Source organism: Arachis hypogaea, chromosome 13 (assembly GCF_003086295.3).
Source record: "Arachis hypogaea cultivar Tifrunner chromosome 13, arahy.Tifrunner.gnm2.J5K5, whole genome shotgun sequence".
Taxonomy (NCBI): domain Eukaryota; kingdom Viridiplantae; phylum Streptophyta; class Magnoliopsida; order Fabales; family Fabaceae; genus Arachis; species Arachis hypogaea.
In genome coordinates, this window is record NC_092048.1 from 6,552,321 (window position 1) to 6,566,803 (window position 14,483).

Sequence of the window (14,483 nt, forward strand, 5' to 3'; positions counted from 1 at the left end):
ACTCAAACAATGAATCAAGGCACCAAGCTTCGGAGCACCACTAAGCATTAAAGAATTTGACTCCACTGCACCCCTTTTAAAGTTCCACGGAAAAAATGAAGATTAGATAGTTATGGCTAGTATTTTGGATAGTATTTTGTGACTTATATCTGATTGGAAACTCTGCCTAACATTGGTCTAGTATTTTAGAATTTCTAGTACATGAACACTTTAGATTTTGTGTTTTATATACTTGCCAAGGCATAACATGTAATGCCATGTAGGTGTTCTGCAACTTTTTATATATTATGATATTTTGTGTTTCAGTCTAAATATTTTGATTGCATACTAGATTTGATTTATTCTTCATTCAATGAGATTGTATGAAAACATACTTCAAATGATTAAACACTCAGAAATTGTCACAAGGTTACTTACAATTTAAATCACAACAACATTTCTATCATTGAAATTCAACAATTTAACATCACAGTCATCATCCTTAATGTGTATCTAGTTCATAATATCAACATCCAAAATAAGTTACAATTTTTTTACATCCTATTAGGCTGAAGTGTAGTAATAAAAATTCCACCAACAACAACAATAAAAAATGCCATGATAATACATCTATTCTGTCTAGTGTATCTTCTTCCATAAACTCCATCATATAGCTTAATCTCCATCTCTTTAACTTTGTCCTCCAACTCCTTCAATCTCCCATGAACTTCCGTTTTTTGGACTTCTACCACCATATAGCCAGACTCAGTTATCAGCTCATCCAGCCACTTAAAATATTTGCAATGCGTTGAAGGAGTCTACAATTATGAAAAAAAAAATTTAATCAACCTAATTACAGAGAAGATTGTAAGATGGAATAAACCCTAATGTACCTTGAAATAACTGCAACCAAAGAACAACCTATTTGGATTATTTGATGTGGTGGATTCAAAGAGAATCGCATGAGCTCCACAATAACAGCTTGGATGTATGAACTTCTTCCTTGTCATGTCAACATTGCCAGAGTTGTTGCTTGAAGCTCCGATCGACTTCTCTTTCCATGAACGACGGATTGAATCTGATGAATGTTCTTCCGTGTTCATCACTGAAGGCAAGGTAAGATTTGATATCTAGGGTTCACATTAATATCTGGGATTACTCTTATTAAGAACTGGAATCAAAACTGCAACGTTTTTGATGACTGTGTACATAGATTCTATCCTATCAACAACACTCAGTCCACGTATAACAGCTACCGGTACAGGTAGGATCTTCCGGTTATTTTTTACCTGTAAACCGACAATAGGGTCCTTTTGGTCACACGGAGAGAATGGTTAAGGACCGTGTTGTTAATTTCCAATGGTGAGGGAGCGCCAGGTTAATTTCGTAAATGGTTAGGGACCGGGGAGGGGTTTTACTCCAATATATAAATATAAATGTTTTTTTTAGGCATGATCAATATAAAAATAGTTTTATATAAATAATTAAATTTATGTTATCATAACTAGTGTCTAGTGAGCCAATGAGTTATAGCTCAAATGGCACAATCTCCTCATACTCATCTAATTGGTAAAAAAAAAAAAAAAACTAGTATCTAGTGAATTAATTGGCACGTTTCTTTTTGTTTTGATTCACTATTTTATTTATAAAGCATGTCAAAATAATAAAAAATATATTAGTTGAGATAGGAAGTATTTTATAATTTAATTAAAAATTTTAGATTTAAATTTTAAAAAAACAATTTTTATGAATTATGTATAATAAAAAACATTTAAAAAAATAAACATTAATCTTTTAGTATGAAAGTATAAAAGTATAGATATAGGATGTTTTAAAAAATAAAGCTAAACACTAATTTTTTATACATAGTATAAATATAATATAAATATAGATACATAATAAAATAATTAATTTTAAATTAATACTTAATAAATTATATAAATACGTAAATCTAATTAAGCAGTCGTATAAAATTTTTTATAATGTAAATGCATCCAAATTAAACTTTAAATATACATACTTGTTTCTTCTTCTTACAAATTAGTTATCGTTATGTAAAATAATTAAGCACTTGGAGAAGGGTATTATACTATTATTTTGGCGCTAATTAACTATGTCGATGAATCTAAATTTGTTGGTGCATTCATTTGTGATTTTACGTGTCCGTAAGCAAAGAAATCATCTTTGAACTCGGAACTCAGAACTCAGAAGTGGAAGCTAGTAAGGAAGGAAGCATGAGCAACCACCATAACCAACAAGATCAGCGTAACGGCATTCTCGATTCCACCTTCAATCAAACCCTTAGAACTGTTCAAGGGTACATCCTCTCCTCCTTCTTCTTCTTCTTTGCGGTTTTATTCGCCTCAGATTTCATGAAGTTCAACATCCCCATCAATTGCAGTCCCCAGATTTGTCGGATTTTCCGAAAACCCAGTTCTCAAAATCCGACTTTTCTCGATTTTCTATATTTAAACCTTTTTCTTTTGATTTCCTCTGGGTTGCGTTGATTTGAGATCAGGAATTGTGATGTGTGAAGTTCTACCGCACGAATTGGGTTTATAATAACTTTTTGGAAATGTGATCCGTGCAATCACTTCAGTAGTGTACTGTTATCACTGATTCCTGAAAAATTAGAAGAGGGTAATTGGAGCTGCGATGTGGATTATTATTGATTGGGCGAATTTTTTTTTCTTCTTAGATCGTTATGTGTATACTCGCGCCCGATTTGAATGCTGATTTGTTCCAATTGAACATGATGTAGGAACAGAGTCACAGACTTTATATAGTTGATTTTTACCAAATTTCATAGCTAACCTACGCAATTGTGTTTTTTCTTCAGAACTACAACTACCCTTTTCAACTGGGAATTTATGATTTATTTGTTGATGGTATTGGTGGATTGATGAATTGACCAATTTCTCTTTGTTCATCTAGTTTTGTATTTGGTGTTACTTATAACTGTAAGCATATAGCTTACTGTCGGAGCTGAGATTTGTAGTATTCTTTTTTGTTAAAGGTTACTTAAAGGTCGTAGCATGCCTGGGAAAATATTATTGAGCCCGAGATCAGACCCAGTAGATGGCTTGAACACGAAGGACTCATCGCCAAGTTACAGGAGGAGCTTCTCACACAATGATGCTGGCACTAGTGACCATACATATGGGGCAGATGAGGTGATTTTAGTATTCATTTACTTATATGCGTCTATGTGATTGATTTGTATCACTTTGTCAAGTGGGACTTGTACTCTCAATACAGGAAGAAGTTCAGAGTCCAACTATTATTGCCAACTTGAATCGGTTATCAATCTCGCATGTAGAGAGATCATCCAAAGAATTCTGCAAGTCTACCATTGGTGCCAGATCTACAGATTCTGCAAGAGTTATGAAGTTCACTAAGGTTCTTTCTGGGACAACAGTTATATTAGGTATTTTGTTTTTTCTATTTATTTTATTTTATTTTATTTTTATGATTATAATTTTTTGTATTACTCATTAACTTTTCCGTGTTGCTCTATGATGTTGTCTAGTCATTTAAATATCATAAATAAACAATTCTGAACTATATGTTTAGATAAACACACCTATCATGAGGTTTACCTTGCTTGTACATATTTTTTGCAGTATCATGAGGTTAACTATTTCCTTGAAATCTATTCTGTAGACAAGTTGCGTGAGCTAGCTTGGAGTGGTGTTCCAGATGACATGCGCCCTACTGTGTGGAGGCTTCTCTTGGTAAACTATTTGACCTTACTCTGGCTCTCGGATATGGGAAAAGAATATGAAACTTTTAGAGTTCATATTCCGAGTTTTAGGATTTTATTTTTATCAGGTTTCAAAGTTAAGTTTTGTTTGCTTAGGTTGAGCTATGGAATTATTTTAAAGAGATTTCGACGTTGCTTACATGAAAAATGTTCTCCATCGAGACTAAAAGAAGAATTTAGGAATGAAAAATGAAAATTATTTACACTATAAAGAATCATGTTGAGTAAGGAGTCAATCTTAGTGATCCCCAATCACACATGTTAATGGATAGCTTTGTCTTGCTGGAAATTTAAAAATAAACTGACAACAGGGATATGCACCACCTAATTCAGATAGAAGGGAGGGGGTTCTACGAAGAAAGCGCCTTGAGTATCTTGAGTGTATTTCTCAGTATTATGATATTCCTGATACTGATCGTTCCGATGATGAGATCAACATGCGTCGCCAGGTACTCTAGGTTAATATGTTACCATCTTGATTTTTGTAGCGATTTTCTGCTTGTTGATTATTGTCATTGTATGTTTGTCAGATTGTTGTTGATTGTCCAAGAACTGTACCTGATGTTCCATTCTTCCAGCAACAGCAAGTTCAGAAATCATTGGAGCGCATTCTTTATGCATGGTTAGACAAAACAATTTGTCGTTGTTGACTTGATATTATTCTTAGCTTAGTGATCTTATATGATTTCCAAATATATTCACAGGGCCATTCGACATCCTGCAAGTGGATATGTTCAGGGGATAAATGATCTTGTTACACCATTTTTAGTTGTTTTCCTTTCAGAATACTTAGAAGGGTCTATAGATAATTGGTCAATGTCTGATTTATCCTCAGACCAGATCAACAATGTAGAGGCTGATTGCTATTGGTGCTTGTCGAAGTTGCTTGATGGTATGCAAGATCATTACACATTTGCTCAACCAGGGATTCAGAGGCTTGTTTTTAAGTTGAAGGAATTGGTCAGGAGGATTGATGGTAACCTTCTCAGGCTTTGTTTTCCTTCAAACATTGCTATATTTATAATCTTAAATGCTTCATCCCTTTTTATAGTTTTGATGGCTCCTCTACTACGAAGGCTTGTTTAGTTTAACAAACTGCTCTCTTTTCATTCTTAGTTATAAAGATTCCACAATGTTTTCATCATCTTTTTCTGTTTTCAAGTATGAAAAAGGGGGGCAAGTAAAAAGAAGAATATTTCTGTCAATTTTGCTCCCAAAAACAGGATAAAAGAGATGGTTTATTTTCTTGGCACAAACATGTCGAAATTTCATCCCTTTTTTTCCTGGTAATATGTATTATTATATCTACAAATATAACCTGATGTTCCCTAATTGAAAATTGTGTGCTGCCCCAGAACCTGTTTCACGACATGTGGAGGATCAAAGTCTTGAATTTCTTCAGTTTGCTTTCCGCTGGTTCAACTGTCTTCTAATCCGCGAGGTCTGCTCAGACATGTTATTTTCCTTATAAGTTGGATAGTTTTCTGAATAAAAGATTGACATAAACGGTCACCAATGCTGATCTCTGATTTTTATGATTAGATACCCTTCCATCTCATCACACGCCTTTGGGACACGTACCTTGCTGAAGGAGATGCTTTACCAGATTTCCTTGTGTATATATTTGCCAGTTTCCTTCTAACAGTAAGCAAGCTTGTTTTGGCCCCTTCACTAATATGATATATTTTAATTTAATTATAATTTTCCCAATGTAAGTAGAAACAATTAATTAGGAATAATTTAGCTTTTGCACCATTTTTGCCATTGAATTACTTAATGAAGAATGCAATTCTAGGATTCCTGGCAATGCTTTGAAGCAACGTTACACAAATGCAATAGAAAACAACGGGATGCATACCTATATTATATGCTTCTAATTTGCTTAGATTATATACACATTCTCCTTACTTTTAGCAATGATCAATATAGTAGATAATGAATTTCTTCATATGCTGCTTTTTTTAGTGGTCAGACAATCTCCGGAAGCTAGATTTCCAAGAATTGGTGATATTCCTTCAACATCTTCCAACTCAGAACTGGACTCACCAAGAGCTGGAAATGGTGCTTTCCAGGGCATTTATGTGGCACAGCATGTTCAACAACTCTCCCAGCCATTTAGCCAGCTGAATTGGCAATTCTGGTTTTCTGGATTCAACTCTTGTTCATTTTCTAGTTTCTTTTTTTTTTTTCAAAAACTTTTTCATCAGGCTTTTGCCTACATCATATATGGTGTTGTTTCTTGTGTAAAAGGATTAATTGTTTTTCACAACCATTTTTCCATGTAGGTTACCTTGTAATATTTTGTAAAGGAGAGAGTGAGAGGAAGGGGAGAAAAGAAAAAAACAATAGAGACAGAGAGCCTATTTTTATTGTATTAACTTCATAACATTTCAGAATAGCAACAGATGTGTCAGCAAGAGTATTTCAATTTTTTCATTCTGCTACAATAGTTAACCTTATGAGAATAATACTTATACCACAGATAAACATAATGCTGTTGCTAAGAGAGATCCACATTTTTAACATCCCCAAAGTGGAACAAATGAAGATCTTGTATTCCTCATCTAACATAAACTATCAATATGTAGATACAACAAAACACAAATGCAAGGGAGCTTCTCTTGATATATATTGAACATCAAAATATGTAGCTCTGCGTAGCTATAAAATTATAGACTTGTTTTTCAAAAGAATTTAACAATTGTATACAATGGGGGGAAGTGGAAATAGATAAATAGAAATTGGATTTGCATAATTCCCAAAAAAAAAGAGAAAGAAAATTTGGGTTATTGCATCTAGTTTTATAGTTTATTCCTCATCCACTTCAAGCCCTGGTATATATTCCAAACTAACATCAAATATGACTGGACTATTTGGAGCCACCCTTGGTCTCCCTGGAGCTGATGTAAGGCCTTTTGGGAATGCCAACTGCCAAATAAATAATAAAGAACTTTGTAGCCAACACATTTAGAATTTAATACTCAGTTTTAAGGAAAATTAATCATGATTTAGTCAATGTTCATTAGCATGCATCCTTTTTATGTATTTTCATCATTTTGTGCTCAATGTATATTTTAGGCACAGATGTCCATAGACACTGATAAACGAGGAATATGGCATCGAAGCAGAGTCTATAAAATAGTTATATGATAGATTCACATGATTAAAAGATCACAGTTTCTCTGGTATAAGCTATTAAGGCAAAGCGAGTGGATTCTCTTAATTGGAAAATCTACATTTGACATGTTCAAATGAAATTTTCAATTGAGAGGATCCATTCCCCGAGGCAAAAGCTTACTGGTCCAGGTATGTACAGTCGACGCTTCCCTCCTACTTTCATGCTCAGAAGACCTTCATCAAGACCCTTTATCACCTGTTGTACTCATTCGGATTAGTATCAGTCAATCTTCATAGTCCCTAAAGCTACTGGTTTTCAATCTTGAACAATGATCACCATGAAAGGAAAGTTCTTGAAAACAACAAAAAAGGAAAAATCCAGAGTGTACCTGACCAGAACCGACACGGAAAATGTAAATCTGGCCTTTCTCCAATGAACTGCATGATTGAAAATGGGGGAAATGAGCAACACATTTGTCTTGGTCATATTCACATACTTGTATATTGATTTGTTATCCACAAAAAGAATATCATTGAACATTGTCATCAAGGTTTTCTCAAAGAGATCATCCAGAAAACCAAATTGAAAGGAGACAATACAGCTGGAAAAGGAATGGACAGTTTGATATTCTAAAACATTCATGTAACATTTGATTTTAGCTAAAATTGGCCAATTTTATTCTGTTAATCACACACTTAGATGAAGTATCTGGTATACACAACAACAAACGTTAAACATCATTCTAAATATTGCAATTCATGAAGATGAGTTAAGATTGATATAGTTTTGTAATCAGTGGATTTACCTATCAAATACTTGTCCGGAAGGAACCATTGCTACATAATTAGCTGCTACCTGTAATTACAATTACAGTTACATTACATAAGGTATATTACCATAGGAGTGCCTATAGAAATGAAGTTGCATTTGGTTAGATACAACTATGTTTGATTACACTGAGACAGAGATACAGAGAGACACGGCATGACAAAACCATTGTCTCCGTGTCCTATCCATTATTCCAAACGCAGCTTTACATGTTGCTTAAAATGTGAAAGTGTTCTAGTTTTATATTTCCTTTTTCAACGGTTAACTTCGAGAAGAATAGACATTATTTATCTTGTATTGCATATAAAAAAGAACTGAACAAATTAGAAGAAATTCCACACCTGAAATCCAACTGGGGGACTAGGACCTTGTCCAACTTTAATATCCTTGTATTGCAAACCTGATTCAGTAGTTACCATAGGCACCTTCATTGCATAAAATGTTCAAAGTCAACATTAGTCATTTAGCTATGGATATTCTAAGTAAAATCCATTGATACCATGGTGGTCATTGTTCAGGGGTCTTAAAAATGTGAATATTAAAACTTAAGTGCAATCACATAGATTGGTTATTAACAGATTATTTGCATGGTGCACAAATTCTTTAAAAATATAAGAATGTCTGCTATTCCTTTAAGAATGATAGATTCTATTATCAGGAAAGAATAGCTTACTAGCTTAGATACTAATAATGCTTTGATTTCCCAAAATTTATTTGAAGAATTTCTCTTTAAAAATAACTGACATTTGAGAAAGGTGCTGACTAACATTAGTAGAAACAGGAGATGCAATGCAATTACATCAAATATCAAAGCATTATTAGCAATTTACAACAACCATTTGTAATGTCTTAGCAGAGAAAAACAAAGAAAGGAGGCAGAGAAGGGAACAATGTATTCTCACCATACATTTTCAAGCTCCTTCTCACAAGCTTCATCACATAGTTTCGGCTTATCTTCCGGGGGCAAACCAGCTCCTTTGGCTTCCAATGAACCAACAAAGAGGCTTGAGATTCCCAAAGCCAATCCAAGAAAGTCTCTGCGGGAATTGGAATTAACCATAGCAGCACATTCAGTTGTATCTGAGGCCTTTACTTTTACCACCGATCTTCGGTATTGCGGAACCAAGCATCGAAGCCTGTCAGCAGCAATGCCTTGAGGATTGCAGCCCAAACTTTTACAAGTAGAACCTACCCAAAAAAAAAATTACATACTTTAGAAAACAATTGTGACAGTTAAACCCATGAGAATAATTTCTATGCACCAACACTTTAAAAGCAATTTGAAACTTTCAGCCAATAGAAATTCAAAAAGGTATGAAGTCATGGTGGATAGTTGTGATGATTTGGCACTTTCTTGAATTTCTATTAGATGACAGGGAGAAATTGTTTTACCTCACCATCAATGTCTAGAAATCAAATCCTAAATTAGTGAAAATTGAAGAATGGAAGCTGGGGGAAGTGATAATAGTTGAGAAATTTCAATTTTGCAGAAACAGAATTAGATTACAAAGTCACAATGAATTCACCTTTACTATCCTGTAAATACAATGCATGAACTCATTAACTCAACATAATTCGTTATTACTTATTACTTTCCTCTTAGAAAAAAACAACTTTTTGGCACCACTATCATTCATCTAAGAACATGACACAACAGATCATTGAGTTAAACAATAATTAGTAGTGCTCCTCAAACTAAAACCTATACAAGAGTGGAAGCAATAACAATTCGAGGTTGTGAACAAAACAGAAACAAGAAGCAATGACAATGTAACATTGTTTGAGTTGTGAAATGAAGAAAACAATTGGAAAATTTAAGGAAGCAGCACATAGAATAGATACCTAGTGGAAGAAGGAGAGAGGAGAGAGAAGCAGCCATTGTTGGCATATCATATCCAAGGTTGAAGGTTGTAATATTAGATGTCATTTGATGTGGATAAACCAAATCCACTTAAACACATCACCTGTCAGAAACTGTCCTAGTGTCCTTTTATCTTTTATCTTTTTTTTTTCCCTTTTCCTCCCTTGCAGATAACATAATTTTTTTTTTAACTAAAAATAGAGACTCGAATTGGCAAATACAGTAAAATCTTAATCCTTAATAAATCTTGTAGTAGTATAAAATAATTTATACCACTCAAATTTTTTATTTAATATAAATATATAATTGATATATATCATTTATACCAAAAAGAATAAAGATTTCATGAAGTTTTATATTTTTATTATTTTAGTTTAAAAACATAAATATTTTTTTTTTGAAATACTCTTTATTATATATAATTTATAAAAAAATATATTTTTGTTATTTTAAAAAGTCAAATTCAAAATATCTTAATTAAAATATTAAATACTTACCATCTTAAGTAACCTTATTATTATACTGCACATCTAATTTATATTGTTATGACATTCTTATAATCTTATTATCTTATTAAGTTATTATGAAATACAATATAACTCTCATTTAATATATACATAATGAATTATCTTATAATAATAATAAATGCATGTAAAGCTAATAATAATTAATCACACAAATATTTTAAAATTTGTTATCCTGAGAATTTTTAATACATTGATAAAAATTTAGAGACAAAATGTTTTAAAGTATTCAATTTTTCAATAAAACTTCCCACTTTTGAAACAAAAAAAAAAAAAAAAACATTTTAGGGTATTAGTAGTTAGTATAAAAGGCCCCAAAATTTTACGTAGCTACAGTACCCAGAAATTTCTTACTGAGTGCGGTGAAAAGGAAGAAGAAATTGCGAAATGGTGGACGTTCTTTTTGATGATATCTTCAGAGTGGAAAAACTCAACCCCGATGACAAGAAATACTTCGATAAAGGTAGCTTTTTTTCTTTCTCCTCATTTTCTTCATACACCCATATATTCAATTATCTCTGTTTATGATCTTTGAAGCTTTTCGCCTTCCTATGATGTTTTTCTTACACTATCTGTAAATGGGTCCTCGTTTTCATTTCAAAGTTAGCTTCTTTCTGTGTGTGTGTGTGTGTGTGTGTGTGTGGCTATATTATGTGCTTTCTGATGAGTGTGCGTTTTCTTGTTTGTTGTTGGAGACATTAAGCTTTGGGTTTTGGCGTGTGTATCTGATTCTGATGGTTCAATGTTTGTTTTTGTGTTAATCGAAGTAACACGCATTGAAGCAAGAAGTGAGAGGTTTGACATGTTCATGCACCTAGACATCAATTCTGAGGTGTATCCTTTAAAGGTTGGACAGAAATTCGCCCTTTTACTTGTTCCAACTCTTAATCTTGATGGAACACCAGACACTGGCTATTATATTGGGGTAATTATATCTCTTTCTCTCTATACAGGACACCTTTGTTTTCTGATAAATGATTGTTATGATTGTCAAGTGAACCATGGTAAAATAGAACACGTACCCATTTAGAATATGACTTTTTGCCCCGGTATATTCAATAGTTTGTATGTCAATCTTTGTTCTTTTTTCGCTAGTAACCATTAGTATAAGTTAGTTAAGAGTGTGTTATCTAGTTGGTTAGTTAGAGATAATTAGTAGAGTGTATAAGGTAGAAATAAAGCATTTAATATGGTTGTTGGGGAGCTTTTGTTCTTCATGTTTTTGGGACTTGAATCATACGTGGGGGGAAGACGCATGAACATGTGGTTGATGCAGTGAAAGTGGTTTGTTTTCTGCCAAATTTTCTGCTGGGAAGGTGTTCCGGTCGCCCAATCTATATAAAATTTTTGGATTTGCTAGAATATGTGAAGAATAATCAACGCGATCTTTTGATTAAAAAAAAGGAACCAAGATCAGTTTAGACATAATAATTGCCAGTGATAAAGTTAAGTGTTAAGTTGGAAGCATAAACTACATCTGTCAGCAGATTTGTGTCCTAAAGGAAGCCAAAATCATCATGTATCATAAAGAGTAATAATGTAATGGTCAGAATGTGTTTTTTTCTGGTCATTACCGCCATATTTATATATATAGGAAGTCGAGAGAAGTGTAGGAAGAATCAAATTTAATTGGTGAGTGTAATTATAGAAAGACATTATTAGGTCTCTCCTAATTTGGTTTTGTTAGTATGAGTATAATTTTAACACATTAAAAAGTAGTGTTAATTTTCTCCTTGTATTTGAGTGTGTCTAATTTTTCCACTCAGTCATATTCTCTTCATTATTATCTAAAGATAAATGATAGTGTTTAATTCCACTCTTTTCTCATCTTCAAATTTTAGTTGCTATTCTGTTCCATTTAGCTCTGGTATCCAACAGAACATGGGCCATGAATATATTATATGATGGAGAATCTTTGTACCTTAGTATTTAGGTACTGTGACTGATGCAAAGAACTTGACCTCAGACATGCAAGGACTTTAAGAGAGTTTCATTGCTCATCTATAACCTGTTAATGATCTAGTGTCACATGACTAATCACATTTTACAAACCTCAAACCACTTTATATCCTTCTTAGAAAACAAATTCTAGGCTTAGAATAAAGTAAGGTTGTATGAGAAAATTGTTGTCGTAAACCAATTTACAACCATTACTCCCCTTGCCCCTTGTTAGTTTTGTTCTCCTTCCTACTTGTCAATTCGATAGTCCATAATTTCCCTCACAGAAGTTCTTTATTTTTCTTTTTCCCCGTTTCTATTTTCAGGGCAATCGGCACTCACTCGCTGACAATTTTGAATACGTCATGCATGGGAAGCTCTACAAGATAACAGAGGATTCAACGCGTGAAAATGTGTATGTCCCTTACCAGTTTTAAAGTATAAGATTATGAAGAAAGGAATTGCTTGTTAACATTTATTTTAGTTTCTATGTAACTTTTGTTAATTGCTAATTCGCCATTTGGATGCTAGTGACCTCTTAACTATAGACACCTCTTCCTTTCGAATTGGGGAGCTGAAGAAGCGAATGACTCGAAAAGTAAAATAGAATATACTTAACTCATCATGCTATTCAGCTATTCGCCTGCCCTCGTCCTTTAAGATCCCAACTCATGATCACACCCTTACCTGAATTTGTTTTAAAATAGTTAGGAACATGAACTTGTATGATTCCGATTGACGCATATTGTCTCGATATAACTGCTCAGTAATTGAAAGTTGAAAACCAAAATGATTGTGAGATTATTTTTTATCATAAGCATAAATTATTGATATATACATGACTATTAGATTATAATTTGATTGTGGTATTCACAATGGTAATTTGATTTGTTGCATTGTATTATTTACAGGGAGGTTCTTATTTCATTTGGTGGGCTTCTGATGATGATGAAGGGAGATCCCTCTCATTGCAACAAGTTTGAGCTTGATCAGAAGCTTTATCTTCTCATGAGGAAAGTATGATGAGAACTAGTGAAGGAAAAACAAATTAAGGGATCTGAAAATTTTGGTTATCGGCACCTTTTTGTAATTACATGTTAGAAGAATTCATATACTGTTAATCTTCATGCTAACTAGATATTAATCTTACTCTAACCAAATTGTTTAAGGTGAGTAAAATTTCTTTTAGCTTATTCTTCTTCCTTAATGAAATTCTTAGAAAAATAATTCTTCTACATGTACAAAACTCAACAAAGAATTTTTGTGATAGAAGGGAAGTCACTTTATCATATAAATTATATTTTTATTTTTTAAAACATTTTGTTGGATAACTATTACGTAGTCAATAAAAAATATAGTTATTTTTGTTAATGATAAAATATTATTTTCTTCCTAACATTTGGATCAAATCCTAATTTAGTTTCTAATATTTTAAATATCTTATTTTAGGGTAAAAAATTTTCGGATCAGTTCAATGTTGTTTTATTATTAAACTTAACATGAATAATTAATGGAAAAAGGTGTTGTGGACGTTTAACATTATTTGTTGTTAAGTCATATTTTTTATTTGTTAGAAAAATAGGGCCAAAATATTATTGTATACTATGTTGTCTAATTCTCTCTCTCATACAAAATTTAGTAATCAATTATTAATGTACCAAAATTAATGAGAAAGCTTTTTATATTAGTAATCATTAATGGGTTTATTTATGTACTTAAATTAATTGTTTAAAATATTAATTATTTGTGTCAAATTTAATAGTGAGATAATATTAAATCTATTTAAAATATTTTAGAACTAAAATATGAAGTTTGACACATTAAGAATTAAATTAATATTAGACTCAAATATTGAGGATTAAAATAATACTTTGGGTTTATTTGAGTGAGCTTTTAAGAAAATATTTTTTTTAAATTATTTTTTTTAAAAGATCTTATAGAAAAATAAAAGTAATTTTATGTTTAGATATCTCATGCAAAAAGATATTTTTATTTATCAATGATGTTTGGGAATAACTCTATAAAAGTATTTTTTGTTTATTTATTATGTGAAAAACATCTTTTTTTTAATATTTTTTTTTAAAAATATATAAATTATACCTTTTCAAAAAAGATATTTTTTTTCTAATGTTTTATTTTTACTACTAAAAATTTATTAAAGACGCTAAAAATAAAAATATTTTTTTATCAATTTAATAACATCCAAACAAATTCTTTATCTTTTTTTTTGTTAACGTGACAATATATAATTCGATGCATGTGTAAGATCTGCATCATAATTCTTTTTATTCTAATAATTTATTAAAATAAAACTCTGCAACAAAATAATAGACATATAGTCACCAAAAAAAAATTATAAAGACATATAATTTGTACGGTAAGTTTTTTTTTTCCCTTCTTCTTGCGGTACATTATTTAAACTCAGTCTATCGAGTTTTAAGTAAGTATTTATTTTAGATAAAATTGATACAT

At 31.9% G+C, this 14,483-nt stretch overlaps 3 protein-coding genes across 4 annotated transcripts; 2 read left to right on the forward strand and 1 right to left on the reverse strand.

The window, feature by feature from the left end:
- The first annotated feature begins 1,980 nt into the window (after window positions 1-1,980).
- On the forward strand, window positions 1,981-6,159 carry LOC112736806 (uncharacterized). Of its 2 annotated transcripts, XM_025786423.3 has the most exons (11): window positions 1,981-2,296; window positions 2,996-3,152; window positions 3,238-3,406; window positions 3,643-3,713; window positions 4,054-4,191; window positions 4,273-4,364; window positions 4,447-4,718; window positions 5,098-5,183; window positions 5,285-5,386; window positions 5,708-5,882; window positions 6,028-6,159. In XM_025786423.3, exons 1-10 carry the CDS (start codon window positions 2,214-2,216, stop codon window positions 5,867-5,869), a joined length of 1,332 nt encoding a protein of 443 aa, XP_025642208.1. In that variant the 5' UTR covers window positions 1,981-2,213; the 3' UTR covers window positions 5,870-5,882; window positions 6,028-6,159. The 2 variants fall into 2 exon arrangements, with proteins under 2 accessions (XP_025642208.1, XP_025642207.1); XM_025786422.3 differs by having other exon boundaries at window positions 5,708-6,159.
- A 188-nt stretch (window positions 6,160-6,347) lies between these two features.
- Window positions 6,348-10,353, reverse strand: LOC112736807 (peptidyl-prolyl cis-trans isomerase FKBP16-3, chloroplastic). The gene is made up of 7 exons (XM_025786425.3): window positions 9,531-10,353; window positions 8,596-8,876; window positions 8,030-8,113; window positions 7,666-7,715; window positions 7,249-7,297; window positions 7,041-7,115; window positions 6,348-6,670 (listed from the first exon to the last, which is right to left on the reverse strand). The coding sequence occupies exons 1-7, from the start codon at window positions 9,613-9,615 to the stop codon at window positions 6,551-6,553; spliced, it is 744 nt and encodes a 247-aa protein (XP_025642210.1). The 5' UTR covers window positions 9,616-10,353; the 3' UTR covers window positions 6,348-6,550.
- Window positions 10,354-10,394: 41 nt separating this feature from the next.
- Window positions 10,395-13,204, forward strand: LOC112736808 (DNA-directed RNA polymerases II, IV and V subunit 8B). The gene is made up of 4 exons (XM_025786426.2): window positions 10,395-10,536; window positions 10,841-10,998; window positions 12,338-12,426; window positions 12,923-13,204. Exons 1-4 carry the CDS (start codon window positions 10,461-10,463, stop codon window positions 13,032-13,034), a joined length of 435 nt encoding a protein of 144 aa, XP_025642211.1. The 5' UTR covers window positions 10,395-10,460; the 3' UTR covers window positions 13,035-13,204.
- The last annotated feature ends 1,279 nt before the right edge of the window (window positions 13,205-14,483 follow it).